The sequence below is a fragment of the Belonocnema kinseyi genome, chromosome 10 (genome assembly GCF_010883055.1).
Source record: "Belonocnema kinseyi isolate 2016_QV_RU_SX_M_011 chromosome 10, B_treatae_v1, whole genome shotgun sequence".
Taxonomy (NCBI): domain Eukaryota; kingdom Metazoa; phylum Arthropoda; class Insecta; order Hymenoptera; family Cynipidae; genus Belonocnema; species Belonocnema kinseyi.
Window position 1 is genome coordinate 64,417,394 of NC_046666.1, and position 23,138 is coordinate 64,440,531.

The window sequence follows — 23,138 nt, forward strand, 5'->3', positions numbered from 1 at the left end:
CTTCGAAAAATTTTCTCGATCCGCCCTCCTGTTCCCCTATATCAGTGTTTCTCCACATAAAGTTCACTTTTTGCACCAATAAATAGTTTTAATAAAAAAAATACATATTTTAAAATATCTTTGCAAAAAAACTGTCCTCGTCAAAAGTGACCTAAATATCGAGTCACCCATGTAATGTATATAGCTTTAGACTTTTTTGGGTGAGTAGGACGAATCCACGATGTGCGCAAATCGAAAGACGCACGCAAGGATGCACTGGGGGCACAACACCAACTACGCCTTCACCAAGAGCTACCATACCATTCTGACTCTCGCGTCCGTTAAGTGAACACTATCAAGTTTTATCTCTATCATCGAGTGTCTTCTTAGCCCAAAAAAAGGACCCCAAATGGATTCCAAAATTGCTCTTTTCGCCTTCGTGGTCGCGATTGCTGTTTTTCTACCATCAGGTGATTTTCATTTCATTTATATAGCTTGTACAGTTTAAATTTGGTGCCAAAAAATAAAGCGTCACTTTTAAACCGCCCTGTCAATAATAGACAAGGAAATGGAATTAAATAGATTATGTAAATGTGAATTGATGCTTTTCTAGATTATCGTTTTTTCAATTTTTATCAGAGAAGAACCAAGAATAAAGAAAGTTGGGAAAAAGTTTCGAGTGCTGGTTTGAAACTTTGAATTCACCGGGCGCGCCACCATTTTGGACGCTAAAGCTTTTTTTCGATTTGGCTTAGGAGCCAGCTTTGTAGTAGAAGATTTTGTGTAGGTTTTTTTCATTCAAATTATTCAGCGGGGAATATTATTATATTTTTAACTTTGTAGATTATCTTTCTATCTATAAATATAGCTGGTTTATTGAAATCTGCCGATATTAAAGTGTTTCCCAAAACCAAATTATGAAATTTTCATTATTTTTAATAAAAAATTTAGTATTTGTTTTCCGGACACAATAAAAAATGGTCAACAAAGTACTTCTTTTTTTATGAACCTATCGGAGTTTTCAAAAAATGTGCAACATTAACTTGTTTATTGACATATTAGTATCAATTTAAAATCTTCAAATATTGTCTAATTATTTTCCAGTTATTTCTTCGCTACACTATCACTGAAATTTGAAGAAAAAAAAATTCCGGCCAAAAATTAATGTAAGGCTTCAGATTTCTGAACTTACTTTACGGGTCTCGAATTTTATGGCTGGTAGTTAGCTAAGACATAATTGGTTCAAGAAATGTTTTCGCAGAAATAAGCAGATTTGTTATGCGCTTAAATATTGTCGAGCAACTAGTTCTCAATCTTTCCTTTTTCTCTGTTTTTCCTTTGTTTTGTAATTGTGTCTAATGAGCCGGAAAGGAGTTTTTTTAAATCTCATTTTTATTTTTGAATTAGTATAAGTATATTTTGTTTCGAACTTAAATGAATTCTCATAAAACTTCGAGAGACTCTTCTTCCTAAATGGGTGTTGTCCAGAACAATTTTGTGACGCACAATGTTATTTGAGCACGCACCGGTGAACCTAAAATGCTTACAATCGATTACGTCAAGAGTCAAAAACATTTCCTAATATTAGAATTCCGAATTTTTCCCTGCTACTTTACCACGTTTAAATTTCTATTTTTTATTAAAAAAACTTAACACACAAAGAGAGCAAAAAAATTATAGTGCAATTTCAAATCAAAATCAGAATAAAATTATTTCTCTTTATCTTTAATCTGAAGGAAAAGAGTATTCGAGAATGCTTGAGCAGACATTGAGATTTTATGATTTCAAATTGAACATCAACCGCTTAGCTTTAAAATTGAAATACTTAAGGACAAATGGAATATTACTGCAAAAGAATCATAATGTGAGAAATAATTTCATATGAGTCTTTTTTATAAAAATTTTGTTATTGTGTAAGAAAAGTTCTGAGAAATTAATTTTGATGTCATTTTTCAAAAATAGAGGTGTATTTTCCAGTGAAACGTAAGTAATTAAGAATGGTTGATGAGTGACTCAAAATTCCAGTGAAATGAACATATTAGTCATATTTATTACCTCATTGTTCTTAGCCATGATTGAAGTACCACTATAATTTTTACATTCGTTTTTTACAAATTTATACATCCGAACAAAATGGCAAAAAAATTCGTTTTCTTTTATTTAATTCTCTTTAATTGGTGGGATTAATCACTCTTAGCCGTTTTAATATATAACATCACTTAGATCTCAAAATATTCTCGAAAGATTCTTTTGGTATTAAACCCTATTAATCAAATTTAGCCTCGTTTAAAGCTGAGACTCAAGGAGTTCATTGTTATTACCGACATGATAAAAGTATATTGTCCTTTTACGTAGATGGGATGATCTCATGTTAGCAAAATTGAGACATGCTATTACTACACTTAAAATTTGCCATGATTCAGATTAAATATTTTTTAACTTAAAAAATTCAAAGTAACTGCTGTAATAAATTGTCTAAAAAATGTGTTGTAAATTCGTTTTCAATTTCTGTTAAAAATTTGTTAAGGATAATATTAGAATTTGGACGATGATTTATATTTAATAGAACCTGTTCATAAAAATTGTTTGATCTATAGAAATGCTGAAAGCATTTTTTCAGGTGAGATTGTTATACTGGCGAAACTTGTTATATTGTTCTAGTTCCATTTTCCATAATTTTGTTTTTTCGATCCACCCTATTTTTTATACAAATTAATTATGTTACATAATATTTTTGCTAATTACCCTGATCGTAATACATTTTCGCATTAAATAACAGCAAAGTGTTGCAAGCGGGGGCTAAGCGGCACACATGTAGGGGAAAGTGGCGCACCCTTAATTCTGTATTCAACACGCGATGTTGCTTCTTCTAAGGTTTTAAATTCAAGTGTTACATTTGTGAGTTGCAAGCCTCTATTCTTTTTTCCTAGAAGACACAAATATCGCACGCAACAATGCAGAATGAAGGGTGTGCCGATTCACCCCACATGTGCCATTTAGCCTCATTTTATTGTACAGTAATTTGAAAATTGTAAGTTTCTGTAAAAATTCTTAATTATTTGTGTAAAATTGTAATTTGTCGTGTGCTTTAACGATTTTCTAGAAAACAATGAAAAACATCTTATAGAAACTACAGTTTTTTGGTATTAGTCAGACGACACTTCAATAAATGCTAGTAATTACTAAGTAGAAAAAATTACAATTCTCTCATTGTTGTACTCTATTTGTGAAACTGAATTTCCACCAGATTAAATACAATGAAACTCCGAAATAGAGCCCCCCGATATAGTTCTTCCCAAAATTGACAAACAAAAGCGCTTACCTCCGGAGCAGACCTATGTCGTGTTTGTTCCCGCCCACCACCAGCCACAAAACCTACACAGTAACAGGGTTTTACTGTATTTAAAAAATTTCTTTTAAATAATTTTTAAATCCCTGCGTGTTACTTTCCATAGACATATAGAAAGTGTGTCTCAATTATTCATCGAAGTACATTTTTATTTCAGAATTACAAAAATAATATTATTGCAAGAAAATTGAATAGTTTATTACTAATCTCATCTCTGAAAAATGAAGTGGTTTTCTCTGAGAATAAATATATTGTTATCTGGAAACTAAAAAATGTAAATGACAAACGGATATCCTGTTAGGTCAAATTGCTACAGAATAGCACGTTAAAATACTACGTCATTTACCCGTTACTGACGCGTACAATCAATTTTGCATTTGAACAAAATGCAGAAAACTCCTATTGACCATTTTATTATTCACTGTTGTCAACTTTCACTTCTTCACTTGTCATTAAAAGCACAAAAATGTAAAACACAATGTAATCTTTGTTTCCGTTGTCATACCTTACTCTTTCAAGAAAGTCATCGCATTTTTTGTAAAGAAGTAATAATAATGAAATTGCTAAAATCGTCTTATATGCTATAGGGAAATGAAAATAAGTTGAACAAAACTTGGGTCAGACATCACGATAGAAATTTTTAAGACGTATTGTTTATTTAGTATCCAGTTTAAAATGCTTCCTTCATATGCTTCGCAACTTATTAGCTCAAAAAAAAAAAATTTATTTTAGTAGAAAAGTAACAAATTATTATTCGAACTTTTTACGGGTAAGAGATCAGGGTGGGCTTTTAAAAATTTGTACACGAAAAATACGTCCAATCACTTGGAATATCACGAATTACCTATGACAAGATATTATGAAATTTAAAATAAATTTAATTTTTTTGTGAAGTTCATTTGTTGACTTAAAACACTTAAATTATTAAAAATGTAAAGCCTTTATAATAGAAAAATTGTTGACAAAAAACGTTTTGACTTGATCAACTTTAAATATAATTTATAATATAGCATATAAAAATATAAAATACGTATATAATATAAAATATAAAAAAGTATAAATGATATAATTACTATTTTAAATAGTTGAATTTTTAAACAGAAGATCAAGTTTCAAATAAAATGATGAAACCTCAACCTAAAAAGGAATTTTTGGCAAAGTAGTTGCACTTTTAACCAAGTATCGAGTTTTCAGCCAAAAAAGGTCAATTCTCAATAAAAAAAGGTGATAGTTGATATTATTACCACAAAGATTTTAAATTTTAATCAAAAGCAGTTAATTTCGAAACAAAATATCATTTAAACAAAAAAGACTACATTTCTACCAAAACCGATGAATTTCCAAACAGAATAAAACGAATTTTCAACAAAATAAATCAATCTGCAACCAAATAGTTTAATTGTCGCTTTAAAAAATCCAGTAAAACAAAAGTGATATAGATAAATTTTAGTTTAAAAAAATTAATTTTACAAAAACAATCATTTTTAACGAAATAGTAGTTTAATTTTCAACTAAGCCAGAAAAAATTAAAGTTTAATGTTAAGGTTGCATTTTTGACACAAAGGATTATACTTGTACCTAAACAGTAACATTTTTAATTAAATACCATCGATTTTCAACAAAAAATGAAACAGTGAATTTTTGAGTTTAAAAAATTAATTTTTAATGATAAAAAACGAGTATTCAACAAAATGCTTGAATTTTCAACTAAAGTGATGAATTATTTTAACCAAAAGAAATAATTTTTAACCAAGTAGTTCAATATTTAACAAAAAAAGATGAATTCTGAACGAAAAATTTAATAGTTGATATTTCAACCAAAACGAATGTTTAAACAAAGAAGATGAAATTTTGATCAGAAGAGATAAATTTTCAAGGACGACTGAAAAATCTCGAAAAAGAAAATTCCCATGACTGAAAAATTCCAGACAAAGAGAATGTTTGAAATATAATATTTACCGAATCATAAAAGGACCATTCTTGATAGTTTATATCACGGAATTTGAAAATTTCCGATAATAGAAAATTGATAAAATAGAATTTTAATTAAAAATTAAAATTTTTAATGGTGAGAGAATTTTCTGAGCATCTTACAGAGCACTTGTGTCACATGTTTCATAATTGACTGACCCTCCGATAAAAATGGATTAGTTAAGACTAATAGACGACGCGCCCACAAGTAAGAGATGCTTAGTTATTTGTATGTGGGTGTTAATTGGAGTTGACTTAATGATTTCAAAAGTGGTATAGTTTTCATTAATAAAAACGCTTCTTTACAGTTTTGGCTGTTGTAAGAAATTATTTAGAACTTTACAGCTTATTATCATTTCTTAAAAGTTGTTTTTCATTTCCTTATCTTTAATATTTTTTTAGGATTATGTATAAATAATGGAAGAAATAATTTCGAATTGATCAATTTTGACCTATTTCAAAGCAGTAATCGAAGGGAAAAATTTACTCGATAAATTTTACGAGGTCGAGGTAGTAAAAGAAGAGAACAAATCCAATCTGATCGAAGTGACTTTATGTTCTTTTTGTGTTTGGAAACACATGAAATTTGATGCATTTTGGAAAATTTTCCTTGATCTGAAGTTGCATTTGAAGGACCACACTATTCAGTAACAAGAGGGGGAAGTTTGATCAAAAACTCCTAGAACATCAATTTTCCACCAAAGCTGCAATAGTTAAATTTTCCGTAAAAAACTTTAATTTTCAACCAAAAAAATTAAAACAAATTTTTAACAAAAAACTTATATTTTCAGTCACAAAGATAAATCTTTAATCAAGGACATTAATTTTTAAAAAACTAGTTGAACTTTTAACTAAGTGTTTGAATTTGCAACTACAAAAAAATTATTCTCAACGAAAAATGTAATAGTTGATGTTTCAACTAAAAACATATTTTAACTTTAGATCAATAACACTTGAATTCAACCAAAAAAAGAACAAATTTTCAAGACAATAGCTAAATTTGTATCCAAAGAGATATGAATTTTCAACTAAAATGAGAAATTTTTGCAAAAATAAAAAATTACATTTTTAACACAGTTAAAAATTCAACCAAATAGTTTCAACTAAAAAAGATAAATTTTAAACCAAAAAATGGCATCGTTAAATTTTCAACAGCAATAAATTAACGTTCAGCGAGAAATGTAATAGCTAATATTTCTATACAGCAAAATTTATTGTATAACCAAAAAAGATTGAACTTGAAAAGTTGAATTTTAAGCAAGAAAGACTTTTCAATGAAGAAGGAAACAAAAACTTCAACCAAATTTTTGAATTTTCTACAAGACAATTGAACTTTTAGAATGAAAATACAAATTTTCTACCGAGTTGTTAAATTTCCAAAAAGGAATTTTTAACCCAAAGGAATAACTTTAATAAAATTGTTAATTTTTTATCAAAATAATTAATTTTCCAACCATAAAAATACTTTAACCTAATATTAATAATGCTTGAATTCAAATGAAGAAAAAAGTATTTTCAAGGAAATAGTTAAATTTGTAACTAGAGATATGAATTTTTAACTAAAATAATGAATCATCACAAGAAAAATAAAGTTTAATAAAGTAGTAAAGCATTCAATGAATTAGTTGGATTTTTAACCAAGAAAGATTTTTAAATCAAGAGAGAAACAATATTTCAACTGTATTGTTGAATTACCTACAAAACCGTAGAACTTTAAACGAATGTATGAATTGTCCATCAAATTATTGAATTTTCAATCCAACAGAACTATTAAAAAAATTGAAGCATTTAGTAATAGTGTCTTTGACCAAAAAGTATTATCTCAACAAAAAATAGTTGGATTTTCTTGTCGGACTCTATTAATTCAGTTCGCATTTCAATGGAAAAACTGAAAAAGAAAAAGTTAGGCTGAAGAGAAATAGTTTAAATAAATATTGAAGATAATTTTTAATCATTTTAAAGTATGAGGTTGGAAAATTGAAAATATTGTTAAAAAATAAAGTTAATTTTCCACTCATTTTTTTTTATTTCCGGCAGGATTTTAAATCCAGACTACACAAAGTGTGTTTGTGGGACCAGGAAAAATTTAAGGCCTTTAACTGAAGTTAGTTTAAATTTAAAAAAAAAGAAGTTTAAAATGATGTCAACTTTAATCAATTGAACATTTCTACAGGTTAAACTTAGAAATTATTCAAATCGTTTAAAAGTTTAACCAGTCATGCGCTTAGATTTATTTTTAACGAATTATTGATATCTATGTGAAACGCAAGATTAGTTTTATCCTGAAATTAATATTTTTCTACCTCGGTTATACGAAATAAAATGTAAATTTTAAAATTCTTTGGTGTTATTTATGAGGAAAACACAAAAGGCCACGTAAAACGAGTTGAATGAGTTCTGTATGTGTATATTCAAATAAAGTTTTACTAAAATCCTATCTTGAAATCCAAACATTTTGACACGAGTTAAATTTGCGTTCTGGTCCTAAATTGAGAGGCTGATAAGGCAGGTGTATGGTGTACAGTTTTCTTTAACCAAGTCTGTCAAAAACTTAAACGTTCTCTGGTTCTTAAATAAAAATGTTTACAAAAATAAGACTTGACTTTATAAGTTTAAGAATTGATCCATTTCTTTAAAAATCTCGAAACTGTGAATTCCGGATAGAAAATAATGTTCTCGTTTCTTAGGCAAAAGGTACAAAAACTTACGCCTTTTCGTAAAAACGTTCATGAGTAAAGTAATAAACATTTAAGGCTCTGCTATTGTATTAAACGATTTCTAAAATTTTGATGTTCTCCTGGGCGATTAAAATAAAAAAATTAAAGTTTCGATAATGACGCGCGAAAATATTGAAAAATTATTTTCCTCTCTAGCTACCTTCTAATAAATAGCTGAATAATTATTTCTCGAATAGTGCAATTTATGGTATAAATTTCATTCGTTTAATGGCAGAAAAATATAAAGTAATGTTTGATTACTTATTATAACAAAAAAAAAGTTTTACGAATATAGTTTTTTTAAGTATAGGTAACTTAAAAACTTTTCAACAGATTACTCTAGTATTTTCTTCTCTCTAAATCTGAATTAGTGAAATTTCACTAAGCAAATAGTGGTTTTGAGAGGTAAAGTATCTACTATTAAATAGTGGAAAATCACTAATTAAGTGGTCAAAATCATCATGACATCCTGATCCTCTTTTAGAGCTCTGGCTAACTCTTCCGAAGTTAGGCTGTCGTACTCCTAAAACTCATTGGACATTTCGGCGTGGATGACGCATATACCTTAGGGTAACCAATACCTAATAATAAATTCATTTAAAATCATCAATAGCAATACACCAGGACACTTAAAATTGTCATCCATATTTAAATAAAATATTTGCTGGAGTCAACCAATAACCCCAACAGTAAACTATATTACAAGACAAGTTATAGAAGTAAACTATAATGTATATTTAAAAATTAAATTAATTTATGTTGATACTGTACTTACTAAAGAAAAATCTCAATTCAGCTTCCCATTTATTTCTATAGAAATGAATGGGAAGCTGAATTTCAGAACCTCAAAACGAACACAGAGGTTATTTTCTGTAGCAAATGTTTTCGCCTCGATAGTATAGTAAACTGAAAAATATTACTAACCTGTTTTTCAAATTTTTTACGCTCGTAAAAAGAAAAATGATGCAAGCTGACAAATGTAAACGATGAAAACAATGCAAAGGAGACGTGAGCGCGGGTTGGCGCGAGTCCACCATTAGCGGTGATCATGGCTTCGATCTCGACTTCACTAATTACATAGTGAATAAAACCACTAAATAATAGTGAAATAAAATACACTAATTGGAAATAGTGAAATTATCACTATTTTTACAGTAGAAGACCACTAATTCCAGAGCGAAAAGCCAAAACATCACTATTTCAGCAGTAAATCATTCAATCACTAATTCAATAAGTGAAATTTTCACAATTTCAAATTAGAGAGTTTATAACTTAATTTTACTTTAAAATTAATAGTGTGCTATCTAATTATGATCTTCACTACGCGACAAAAGAAGCAAGCGATTGCATTTATAACTCGACATGAAACTAGGAAATATGAGAGTCAGCTAGTCAAGCAGGTTAATCATCTTTCAGACCAGGTATTGAAAAATAGTGGCAAAAGGTAGCCATAAATAAAATTGAATATCTAACTTTAATTTCCCCTGTCCTACATTCATGAGAAGTGAAGGAAGCGCAGACGAAAAGCATCGATCAAGACCAAGACTTTTTATTTTGCAATTTACCCTAATTGTTTATCGACTGTATGTCAGAAGATATTTTTCAACCTATTCTGCTGAACATTAGGAAATCATTCTTTTTTCGTTATCGCGTTTCATCTTTAAATGTCTTGCAAAATGTTGATTCCATAAAGGTGAAAAGGCAAAAAAGGCAGTAACGTTGATATATATTGTAGACTTTACCTATATAGGTAATGTAGTAATAATAATGAAGCAAGCGTTCGACTTCAAGCCATAAAATAAGGTAAAGCCCCTAATGAGAAGGGGGGGGGGGGTATTCATCAGGCACAATTTTCACGTTAGGTGAGGAAACATTATTATAAAATTTCGTGAAGCCAAATCACCGTTTTTAAATTGTCTACACCCCAACCTTGTAATGAATATAGAGTCCGTTTCAAAATCAATTTTTGTTTATAAAAAAGCTTTAAAATGATTTAATTACAGTGGTAAACAAAATAATTTGTTTGTTAAAGAAAAAAATGTTATCCAGGGTTCTGTAGAAAGTGGATCTCCAAGTAAAAGAAACAAATTCTTGAACAAATATTTTTCGAAATAAATGTCTTTATAATTATTTATTATTAACAATTGAAAGATCAAACTTCAGGCAAAAAACTGTGATATGAAGCCTTTGTAACGAAATAGATTTTCCTGCCAAGTTTTTTTAAAATTATGAAATCTAATTTCGCTGTTGTAAAAAATTAATATCGAATTTGCTACATTAAATAAGTTTTCAGAAGTTTCCGGGAATCAAAAAGGTTTAAATCAGATTTTAAAATTGAAAAATACAGTCTGTCACGTAATCAACTGCATGTCATGATATTCGGCGGCTTTGTTATTAGAAAACAGATTATATTCTGCCAAAATTATTGGAAATAGTTTAAAATAATATAAAATCTAAGAAATTTAAATAAGATTAAAATCCTATTTAACATCCAATAATCAAAGTAATGTGCAGCATACCTGAAAATAAACCCCAAGAATCTAACGACCACATTTGGACATCCACTATAAAATGTTCCTATTGCAATTTGAAAAAAAAAAAAAATTTCCTAAAAAGGAAAAAAAATCATTCTTTTTTGGATGAAAAAGAGGAAAGAAAAATGAGAAGGCAACCAACAAAATTCCCTTCCTCTTTTTTATTCTCTCTCTTTTACTCTCTCTCTCTCTCTCTCTCTGATACCCAAGAGTGAAGTCTTTTTTTTTCTTTCCTCCTTTTATTTTATCAAAAAAAAGTATTTTTGTTTTTTCTTTTTTTTTTAGAAAAATTTGTATCTTTAAATTGCAATAGGAACCTTTTATAGTGGTTGTCCAAATCTGGTCGTTAGATTCTTGGTTTTATTTTCAGGAATTCTACACTTAGATAACTTGAATTTGCAATTAATTGAATTATTTCCTTATCCTCCGGCAGTTCTGGACGTATTTTCATCTAGATATATTTCTTGGATAACTTGAATTTTCGATAACTCGTTCTTTTTTTGTCTTCCCTTGGTGGTTCGAGTTACCGAAGTTCGACTGTATTTCAAACCGCGTTCCAAAATTTCATCACAATATGTTTATTTCGTTAATTATAAAGCCGTCGACTATAATAACATGTAAATTGGTCACGTGGTGAGTCAACAAAACTTCATCGAAAGATCCTTGAAGTTAATGATATTTATTGGATATATATGTATGATGATGTACAGATATTATAAACAAATTTCAAAATCTAAATTTTTTTCTTCAAAACTTCAATTTTATTTTTTGAAAATTATTTCAACGCATCATTTGATTACAATCTGAAATGAACCGGCGATTAAACTAATGTTTTAACAAGTTTTTTCTGTGATAAAATGTTTTTTTTTAACATTTAAAAACCTTTTTAAAATTGTGTATCAAAAATTTCTGAACATATTCCGAAGAGAAAATTCCACAAGAAAAAAGGTCATGTTATTTTTAACAAAATTTTGGACTAAAGAAATATTTTTTATACCATTTTTTATAAATTTAGGGTTTAAATCATTCGAAAACGGTCACATCACGTTATGAAATTTGCAGATGCGACAGTCATAAATTTTTTAAATTTTTTATAGAACCGCTTTTACTCTATTTTTGATGTTGAATAATCCCTGAACAATATACATTTTTTTTAAATTCTTTTCTTCATAATCAAAATTTCGAATTTAAAAAAAGGCCCTATGACGTAAATTTTGCTGCGCAAATGCGCATCCCATGTGAAAATTAATATTAAAAATTGAAAGACTTTTATTTCAATTTTAAGAATTTGAAGAATAATCTGTATATTTTGTCTTGTATGAAAAATGAAATGATATTTCAAAAACAAGGGCCTTCAAATTCTTAATAATTTCCCTTCTAGAAATAATCAATTGAGATCGATAAGAAACAATATAACTCATATCTCAATTGTTTCGAATCGTGTTTCTTAATTGTGCCACAACGATTGGCAACGATTGAGCATTTTGCATTTCCAATTGTTTCCAATCGGGTACTTGGGATTCGCCACGTAATTCCAGCACTTTTGTCTGGCGGGAATTATTTAAAGACAGTTATTTACTTTTTCGGAATAATATAAATTTGCAGCAGTATATATTATTAAACAAAGTAAATAAAAATTTTGTAAATAATTCTTACCAGATGAAAGTGGTGCTAAGAAAAAATGTGCTAATAGTATTTTATGTTAAAAAAAAATCAGATACACAATACAAATAAAAAAGTTGATCTTGTAATCATGAAGCAAAATTGTTATTTTTTATTATGCGCTCTAGAATTGTTTATTTTAGTGACAATTTTTATAAATGGTTATAAATATTAAAATTGGTTAAGATTAAAAAAAAGTAAGCCAATAATTTAGAAACGTGAACCATCAGAAAAGCGATTAAAGTATTATTTTATTGTTTAAAAATGTCAAGCTGTTATTAATTGAATAAAATTAAACAATTAAAAATTAATATTAGAGATGAAATATTTTTTTGTCTGAAGCAGGTCTCAATTTTTAATTCTTTGCAATTATTAACACATAAATTCATCTTATATTAAAAAAGTTTTTATTAATTTAACTTTGTAAACTTTTAGTTTATTGAAATATAAGTGCTCAAAATGATGGACAAAATTCTTTCTCAATTAAACAGTGAATTTACATCAATGTCGGTGATATTATATTTGGTAATCCTTAGATTATGACTTCCCCTTTACTACTAATGATTGACGTAAACCCAACTTTTTCTATTATTCGCAAGGTTTGCCACCAGTTTTACACCAGTCCAATGTTTTCAATTGGGTATCCATTATTCTGAGTTAAGGGTGAATTTTTCATTACAGCATTTTGATTTTGCCTTAATTATTCACAAGCGGTTTTTTATTCTGTCATACAAACCAATTTCAAGAATATGAATTTAAAGAGAAGTAAATAAACGTTTTACAATAATATACCGGCTAAATCAAACTGACCTTCTAGAAATAATCGATTGGAAACGATTTACGACGATTAAGAGTGATCAAAACTTGTATTGGTTTAAACCGTTGCTTACTGTGTCAATTGTTCCCAATCGTATTCAATCGTATTAAATTGAGTAAATGCACTTGCATGCATGCAATGCGCCCTCTGCAGTTTTCGTTTGTAACACACATGACGCGCACGCTTTTATTGGTTAGAAATTAAATTTCTAATAATTTAACAAAAATTTTAAGAATAAAAATTAGAATGTTTGTTCAGGCGGTATACCGAATGAAAAATCGATAGTATGTGGGGTGACAAAAACATGCAAAAACCAGGCCGTTTCACGGACGGGTCAGTGATACAGTTTGATTATCAAGTAGGTAGTAGTCGTTTGATTTAGTGGTTATATTGTTGTAAAATCTTTATTTACTTCTTTTTATATTCAGATTGTAGACATTTGTTTCTTTTAAAGAGTAGAAAGTCGCTTGTAAATAATTATAGCAATATCAAAATAATGTAGTGACAATATTCACCTCTTACTCAGAATAATAGATAACCAATTGCAAACGATTGGAATCATTATAGGACCTAGGATGGCGCTAATATTTTGAAACATTTTTCTACATTTTAGCATATCAAAGAATAAGAGTTTGACTTTAAACTTAAAAATTTTTTGAGACTGAGTTTGAAATGCTAAAATTAAAAAAATTAAATAAGTTCACAATGAAGCAGCTTAGGAGCCCGAATTTTAAACAGTTTATTTTTTAAGTCTCTGAATTTGTACTTATTCAAATCAAATAGCAACAAGATTAAAAATGTACATTTTTCATTAATTCAATTTCACATGGCATGATTTTTAAATAAACAACGTTATAGGCTTCTGAAACCATACTGTAAAATTCTGAATGCTTTGTTTAGAAGAAGTGTCTAGATGGCTTATAATTTTGACGTACATTCTGAAGATTTGAACTCGAAATAGCTGGTTTCAAGTGTTTTAATTATACATTTAAAAAACTCATTGTTCAGAAAACTTCTACTTCGAATGGTTTAATTTGCAATTTAGTCTTAAATACTTGAAATAAAAAAGGTTCAACTTTGAAACATTGAATTTTGAGTTTTATTCTGTTCCTCTATTCTATGTACATTTTTACCAGGAAATGATTCCTCTTCGATTTTAATGGCTACCTTGTAAATAATAATAAAAGTAAATTTACTGTTCTATTTAGAAAGTTGGGATAATGAAAAGGTTTTTTCTTGCAAGATGAATTTATGTGTTAATAATGACTAGGAATTAGGAATTAGGAATTGAGAATATTTCAAACTATTCACTTCATAATAGTTTTTAGTTTTGGCTATTCAGTTGTTATTTTTATATTTTTAATGTCTGCATTTTAGTTTTTATTATGATGTTGTACTATACCTTTCTTTTTGAAAGGTTTAAATTTGAATTATTAATTTTTAACGATTTAAATCTAAAGACAAATAATTTTCAATATATTGATTAAAAATTATTTAATTTTTAACGCATTTAATTGAAAATTGTTCAATTTAAAACACTTGCAATGTAAAAGTATTGCATTTTATAGACTTTAAAACGCTTTAAGATTTTAAATTCTTCAACTACTTATTTGTAAAACTTAAATCTTAGATTTTTAAATATTTTGAACAAAACATTGTCAATTTGAGAATATTCAGTCGTCAAAGTTCTAATTTTAAATTATTCCTTTTATAATTATTTTCAGTTTTGGTTTTCAGCTATAAACCATTTTATTATTAATGTTTGCATTTATATTTTATTGTGATTTGATACTATACCAATATTTTTCAAAGGTTTCAATTTGAGTGATTAATTTTGTAACAATTTAAATTTAAAGCTAAATAATTTTTAACACACTGATCTACAATTATACCATTTTTAGTGAATTAAATAAAAAATTGTTCAATTAAAAACGCTTGTAATTTAAAATTGCAATTGTATTTTGAAGGCTTTAAAAGTATTTAATCTTTGAAATGATTGAACATTTTTATTTGGAATTTGTCTGATTTTTAAAACCTAAATCTAAAATTATTAAAGATTTTGAAGCTAATTTTAAAAATATTTGTTTAGTTTTTTTGTTTATTTTCTCAACTGATTTTAAAACTTATAAGCCTTTATAAAATGTTCACTACAATAAATAATCCAAGAGCGCATAATAGTAAAAAAACAAAAAAATTTTGCTGCATTCACTGATATAAAATAAACTTTTTTTTATCGCGTATTTGATTTAATATTTTTAATGTATTTTATTTTGTAATATACACTGTTTACAATTGATATTCTTCCAAAAAAGTGAATAGCTGTTTTTAAATCATTCTCGCCTTACAAAAGTCCTGCCATCACATGCCAAATTCGAAGTAACCGATTGGAAACAATTGGAAATGCAAAATGCTCAATCGTTGTCAATCGTTTTGGCACAATTAAGAAACACGATTCGGAACAATTGACATATTAGTTATATTGTTTCTTATCGATCTCAATTGATTATTTCTAGAAGGGTGCCTACTTGATAATCATACTACATCACTGTCACATCATTAAAGGCTATGATTTTTACATGTTGTTAATTCATATACTTTTGATTTTTCATTCGGTATACTGCCTAAACATTATATTTTTTGTACTTTAAACTTTTGTTACATTACTAAAAATTTAATATCTGAGCAATAAACACGTGCGCGTCATGTGTGTTACAAACTAAAACTGCAGAGGGCGTATTGCAGGCAAGTGCATTTACTCAATTCAATCCGATTGTGAACAATTGACACAATTAGCAACAATTTAAACCGATTCAACTTTTGATTACTCTTAATATTTATTAATCGTGTCCAATCGATTATTTCTACGAGGGTTGAATAGTAAAATTGATATTATTTAACTTTTTCGTTTTTGAACAAAAGTTCAAAGATGAAAAATTTGATTGTTTAACTAAAACTCTTCGCATTATTTGTCAGCAATGCACATAAGTTTCTACAAACATTATGGGCGAATACCTCTATCTTTAGTGGTTGGAAAAGAAGGGTAGAAACTTGGCGAAGCGTCTTTTTGGCGCCAGAGCCGCGACCCATATAATACACACTCAAGAATCCACATTTTTAAATTCCATAGAAAATAGAAGAGAATTTAGAAAATATTCTTTTTTGAAGCAAACAGTCCCTCTGCAATACAAAAATTACACCAGGTTGTAAAACACATAAACCTTTCTGCAGATTCAAATTCAATATTTATTTTTATGTAGAAAAAACTATTAAAAACTGAAGATACTTTTATTCACAATCAGGCATTAAAAAAAAAATTCTATCAATCAATAATATGGACAATCACTTGTGTATTTTAAAATACTTTTTTAACAACGAATATTTAGGATTGAACAATTTTCTGTATTCAGTTTTAAATTAGAATTCTTTAGTATAAAATAATTATAATCAATTATTGAATAAGTAATGATTGGTTACAATATACTTCAAAATCCATGATTTAACTTTAACTTGTGGCAAAATCTATGAAATTTATGGTGAAAATTTGAATTTTATCCAAAGTGAACTTTTAAATCTCCACTTTAAACTGGTTTAAAGAAACTATAAAAATGTTCTCTTGTTTTCTAATTTTCATAAAAAATATGCGTGCGGAATAAAAAAAGATTGCAGTCGGAAATTTTGACAACAGTTTTATAAATAAATTTACAATTTGAGTACTTCTCAGCAAATGGATGTCGTTTTTCGTTACGAAATATACTGCTGGTGGCTTAAAAAGAACCTCATATATCAGAAGAATTTTTTAGGGGAAAATATTTGTTATTTAAGTATGTTTTATAAATAAATACAGATTTTCGTCCATTTTTAACTAGCAGATTCCTTAACCACGAATATTGTTTGCTTTTGTAAATAAATTTGCAACTTGACTTCTTGTCCACAAATGGATGTTATTTTCTACCAAATCGACTGTCGACTCAGCAAGGATCTTAGTTATTAGAAGACTTCGTTAGCTGAGAAAAATTTTGACAAAATAAAGGGCCAGAAAGAAAGTATTTTTCTAAGTAATTTAAAATTCCTTCTGTTGAAGAAACTAAATCTGTCGGTTAAAATTCGACGAAAAGTTACATTTGCTTCTAAAAAATTATGTACAAAATTAAAACTTGTTATACAATATCAATAAATCTTACATATTATTTATTTCCAATGAATTTGTGATCAATTTGGTTAAAAAAACGAATTCTTAATAGCGCGAAATGGCTAAGATATGAATGTCTTTATAAAATTAACAATTACTTTGGACGTCAAGAAAAATTGTAACTAAGCATTATTTTTCCGTATAGTCTGAGTAACAAATAAAAAAATTAACTCCCGAAGTATTTTTAATCTTGACGTAGCACTGTCACTCATTAATTTGTTAAAATAAAAATTAACTATTTTTTTCGTACAAAAACATGCGTTTTCAACTTTTATGATGAAGTTTTAACTGAAATAGTTTAAATTTCAGTCAAAAAATGAATTTTTAACAAATTTAAAAACGACTTTTCCAGAAAATGGTTACATTTTTAGCAAAAAAAATAATAATAATAAATAAATAGGAATAATAAATAAAATAAATAAATAGGAATTTTGATCATTTATGGACTAAAGAATAATCATTTAAATAAAAGCTGAAGTTCATTTTTTAAACATTAGAAATAATAGATTATAACACTGGAAATCTTAGTAAGAAAATAAAGTTAATCTTCTTCTGCAAACTTTTTAATTTCGAAACTCATTTTTAAGCCCGCACTAATATTTATGTTTTTATTTATATTACCCAGGTAACAAAAAAAAGGTCACGAAGATTTCCTGAAACTCGCAAATACGCAAGTTTGGAAATATTGTATTGAGAGGTTAGTCAAGGTTTCTCAAACCACGAAAATGTCTCCTTGTTAGGTAATATTACACGGTGAGGTTCAGGAAAGTATAGAAGATTTATATAACTTATTTGGATGCGCAATAGTTTTCTATGACACTAAGGTATGTGCAGTAGCCTAGAAAAATAATTAGAATTTTAACTATTTCTAGTTTTATTTTTTTATAGATATTGAAAGTAATTGTTGTACCCTTGAAAGGAGGTATTGCAGGAGAGCCTAATATCTATTGGGCATCCTGTCAAACAGAAAAGTTTTTGGTTGAAAAAACCCTCCCCTAATTTCTCAATGCAATATTCCCAGCCTAGGCATTGCGAGTTTGAGGAAATCTTCACGGAATTGTTTGTGTTGTCTGAATACTATGTAATCTTTAATTAAAAAATAAATATTAGTTTATCGGATATTGGGAAATTCCTTCCAAAAATAAGCAAGCTTTCCTGAATTATTTACGATATAAAGCGTAGTTCTCGTGGCGATGACACACCATTCAGAGGGGTTGGTCAAAGAGGTCGGAAGTAAGGGGTAGGCAATAACGAAGGGTCTTGAAATTCACCCTCTGACATAAACTTTCCAAAACTTGCCACGATTAATCGCCCCTCGGGCATGTGTATTGACTGTATTTGCGGGTTTCTTTGTTATTGCCATGAGTCATCATTTTAAAAATTAGACATGCTTGTAGCTTTTCCTTTTGCACGGAATAAAAATAATTTCATTTCATTTTGCCACAGTTACAATTAAAATAAAATCGTAAAAAGTTTCAAAAAGTTTGGTAGAAAGTAATATGGGTTAAGTTTTTTTTTTCATGTGTGTTGACAGGATGTTCATTTGCCTGAAAACCCTAGATAAGCTGGTATTATCCTGTGCATGTATCAGCGATTTTTTTACAAAAATTTTACTATTCCAATGTTGTTTGCATTTTTCTTTTAGTTCAAAATTCATGAATTATGTCGAAAATTTATCCTTTTTGGTAGAAAATTAATCTTCTATGTTGAAAATTCATCTTCTTTGTTAAAATTTCATTTAAAGATTCATAATTTTGGTTGCAAATTCATAATTTATGTTGAAAATTAAACTTCTTAGTTGAAAGTTAAACTATTCTGTTAAAAGAATTTTTTGAGGGAATATAAATTAGTTTTTTAAACTGAAAATTGATTTTTTTTTAATTGGAAATTTATACTTTTCTGTGAAAAATTTTTATTTTTTAGTTTGAAATTAAATTATTTAGTTAAAAAATCATTTTTTTATTGAAAATATGTCTTTTTGGTCAAAAATTAATCTTCCTAGTTAAAAATTTAACTGCTCAGTTAAAACCTAAAATCTTGTGAAAATTTCATTCTTTTGGTTAAAAATAGATGTTCTTGAGTTAACGATTGATGTTTTTCAGTTAAACATTTATGTATTTTGTTTTAATTTAAATTTGTTAATCAAAAATTAAAGTAATTCAGCTAGATATTTGATCATTTTAGTTGAAAATTCATATATTTGGTTGAAACTTTTTTAAATCGAGGTTTAATTATTCAATTTATACTAAAAAGGGTACCTTTTTGATTTAAAAATTCATGCATTTTGTTAGAAATTCATCTTCTTTCATTGAAAATTAATATCGAAAATCTATCTTTTTAATTGAATCATAAACTACTCCAGCTATATATTTATTAGTTTAATGGAAACTTCGTCTTTTTCTTTTGAAATTAAATTATTCTAGTAGAAGGTTCATAATTTTTAGTAGAAAATTAATCACTTTGGTTGAAAGAACTGTTTTGCTGAAAATTCGTTTTTAAAAAATGAAAATTAATTTTCGTAAAACTGAAGATTTAGATATTGCATTGGTGGCCGAAAATTTTTCTTTTTTATTTGGAAATGTAACTATTTGGTTAGAAATTGTTATTTCTGGTTGATAATAAAAAATTAAACCATTAAATTTAAAGATAAGCTCATGTCCAATTTATTTGGAAACTATATTAGAGTCAATGTAAAACTCTTCAAATTTATAACTTTTAGTGTGAAAATATTGCATTTTCAAATGGAAAAGAAAAATTTTCGACCACAAATGGAATAGTTAAATCTTCAGTTTCAAGAAAATTAATTTTCATTTTTTAAAAACGAATTTTCAGCAAAACAGTTCTTTTCAACCAAAGTGATTAATTTTCTACCAAAAATTATGAATCTTCTACTAGAATAATTAAATTTAAAAAGAAAAAGATAAAGTTTTCATTAGATTAATAAATATATAACTGGTGTAGTTGATTAAATTACTATAATATAATAATTATTTGACATATTTAAGGAAGAAAACAACTCCTCTAAAAAAAGAATAATTTATTTAAAAATGAGGATTATCTGTGGTAACGATGCTTATCTTCTAAGAAGCACGTAACGAGTGAAGCAATATTTTTATGTGAGAAACTTCAGTACATGAGTCAAACTTAATTTACAAGATAAAAAATGTTACAAGGAATTATGAGGAAACTTCATCTGGAAAACTATTCCATCTGCAAAATAATAAATATTTTTAACGAATAACTTAGTATAGAATGGATTTTTGTTCATTTGAAATAAACATTCTGTATCGACAGCAAAAATACTTTAAATTGTCCCACCTATGTTTGGAAATGGATTCAATATATGATTGAATTAAAAATAATATTATGTGATCACAAGTCAAATTTGTCTAAATTTAAGATTCAATTCTGGAATGAACACAATAACGACTTACTTGTAAAGCTATTTAAATTTTGTTAAAAGCAGTCTAATTATAATAAACTCAATTCAAAACATTTCAGAGTATTATTTACTTTGTTCATTCGAAACCATCGGCATAGGCAATTTTATTTAAAAAATAGTTTTGACCCACTTGATCTTAACCATCAAAACGAAGGCCATTCTTGACTAAATTGGTAACGGTGAACATAACTTTCGCCTTCCGTAAATATTATTTTCTGTCCTTTTAGCAAATTCGAATACCGTGTCAATGTTAATTACTTTAGCATACTTATGTTAAAAAGTTGCATAAAAAAGTAACAAGTCGTTATTTATACTATTTGAATGAAGTATGGTCGCACGCATAACACTGTTTGCACTCAAAATCATCATTTTTCTAGGAAAATTAAAAGTATCCTATTTTGTAATTTTTTTCTGAGTAACGATAAATGGAATAGAGATTTAAAATAGATTTCTATCTGTTTGGAGACATCTTAATTCTTGTTTCCGTTCTTCTTTCTTTGACTTAAACATATTTGGAATCCTGTTTATAGTATTAATATATAAGATAATTACGCAATTCGTTAGAAAATTCTCGTATACACTAAAGCAAAGAATCGTTTATTATTCTCTGGGCTTAACAAAAATATGTGTTCCACGCTCACCGAATGTCGGTGAACCTATATGGCCGTTATTGTATTCTTTTCTATATTTTTTAAGTTCCCTACTACAATAATAGGGGATACAAATTATCATCACATCCGGTTCCTATCTCCCATGTCGATTTTCATCTTGTTATTATCATGTGACGCGTCATAGAAGAGACATTAATGCCATGGTTGCATTGCAGACAGGTGTATACAATTTTCAAATTTAAAGCATTAATGTCTCCTACTGTAGAATCTAGTGGAAAAAAGTTTGATGTAAAAATAATTCAAAATAAGAATTAATAAAATGTTTTTAAAACGAATGTTTGGGCTTCTTTATTTTTTTGGTAATTATTCAAATATTTCATATGAAGGTTGGGTTTTGATAATTTAATATTAAAAAGATGAAGTTATCGTTCTGAACAAAATTCAGGTTTCTATATTCAAATAAATAAGAAATAAGGCAATACTGGAAATGAAAATAAAACGAAAAAACAAGAGCGAAGTAATATAAATTATGTTTATGCACTAATTAGTGAATTTTTAATAACAATTAATTATTAAATATGACCAAGAATTAGTTAAACAATAACTAATTGAATCGCTGACGGCTGTTCGCTTTTCATTTTTAACTAATCAGATTTAGATTCTTTCACTAATTGTAAAAAAGTGTTGAATTTTATCTATCATTTTTTTTATATTATTTCACGCCATTAATCAAATCTAATTTTTTTCAATTTCTTTATTTAATCAAAACGATATGGTCAGTCGGTTGGAAAGAATTGAGTCCTCGGTCCCATTTTGCCTCACCCTCTGCAATTACGATCTGCTAATAATACGTAACATTTCATTCTTTGAGCAAACTATGACAAAGTAAAAGCAATAACAACTAGTTGTTGAAGCATTTGTGCATACTAGAAAAAAAACAAAGAAATCTGTGTCAAGGATTTGCGAGCAACATTAGGGAAATGACATACATTTTTCAGATATGAACTTATAAATGAAATAGTTGATATTTTATTTTGAATGCTACATGTTAATAATTTTTTATCCATAATAAATCAAATAACGGTTCGATTATTTGTGCAAGACAGGAAACAGAAAATTTCTAGAAGAAAAAAAACATTGCAAAATGGTATTAGATTCGATATTTCAAAGGACTCGCAATTTCGAATGAAAAATTTGTAAACCTAAATAATGAATTATTAATAGTGCTAATAAAGCAAACAATATAATTGACATTTTTAAATTAAATTATATATTTTAGACAACTTTAAACTTTCAAATAAATATTTCATACTAAAAGCTATTTTATGTTCTTTACAAAATTAAATCATTTTGAGATATAATAACACGATTTTTTTTCTTCCTAAATTCAATTTAGTAGTGAAATGAAAGGGAATCTCCCATAGAACGTATTTTAATGTAAAATAGGTGATTATTAACGCTTTCACGACACGGCCGATTTCTTTGTTAAATTGTAAAAAGGAACTTATAGTCCCGAGGTCCTTGACTGCAAATCCGCTGTACTTTATACCTAATTCTTGTTGGTCTTCTCGCTGAATAGAAGAAATTCCTTTGGCAAAATCAGGCGTGACGGTATTTAAATGCAGAGAATTACATCATTTTATTCTGGAGATGCAAAATCGGTGTGAATCTAATAGATTTTTAGACGATGAATACACGGATAACATCTGCGTGTTAAATTTTACATAACTTAGTTCGGTAAACGGGCAAAATCACGCACGACGGCATTTTTTTATTATTATTACACCATTAAGCCATTTCCCTTTCGGGGTAGGCGTGACTCACTCGGCAGGGGAAAGGAGTAGTGTGTGGATGGGATAGAGATTTT

At 27.8% G+C, this 23,138-nt stretch overlaps 1 protein-coding gene across 1 annotated transcript in view; it reads left to right on the plus strand.

Moving 5' to 3' along the window:
- The first annotated feature begins 285 nt into the window (after positions 1-285).
- The window catches only part of LOC117182056, a 29,226-nt gene continuing 6,373 nt past the window's right edge, over positions 286-23,138 (plus strand). Inside the window, exon 1 of the mRNA XM_033375079.1 lies at positions 286-449. Within this exon, the coding sequence (XP_033230970.1) occupies positions 389-449 (61 nt within the window). The 5' untranslated portion in view covers positions 286-388. The remainder of the gene's footprint in view (positions 450-23,138) is intronic.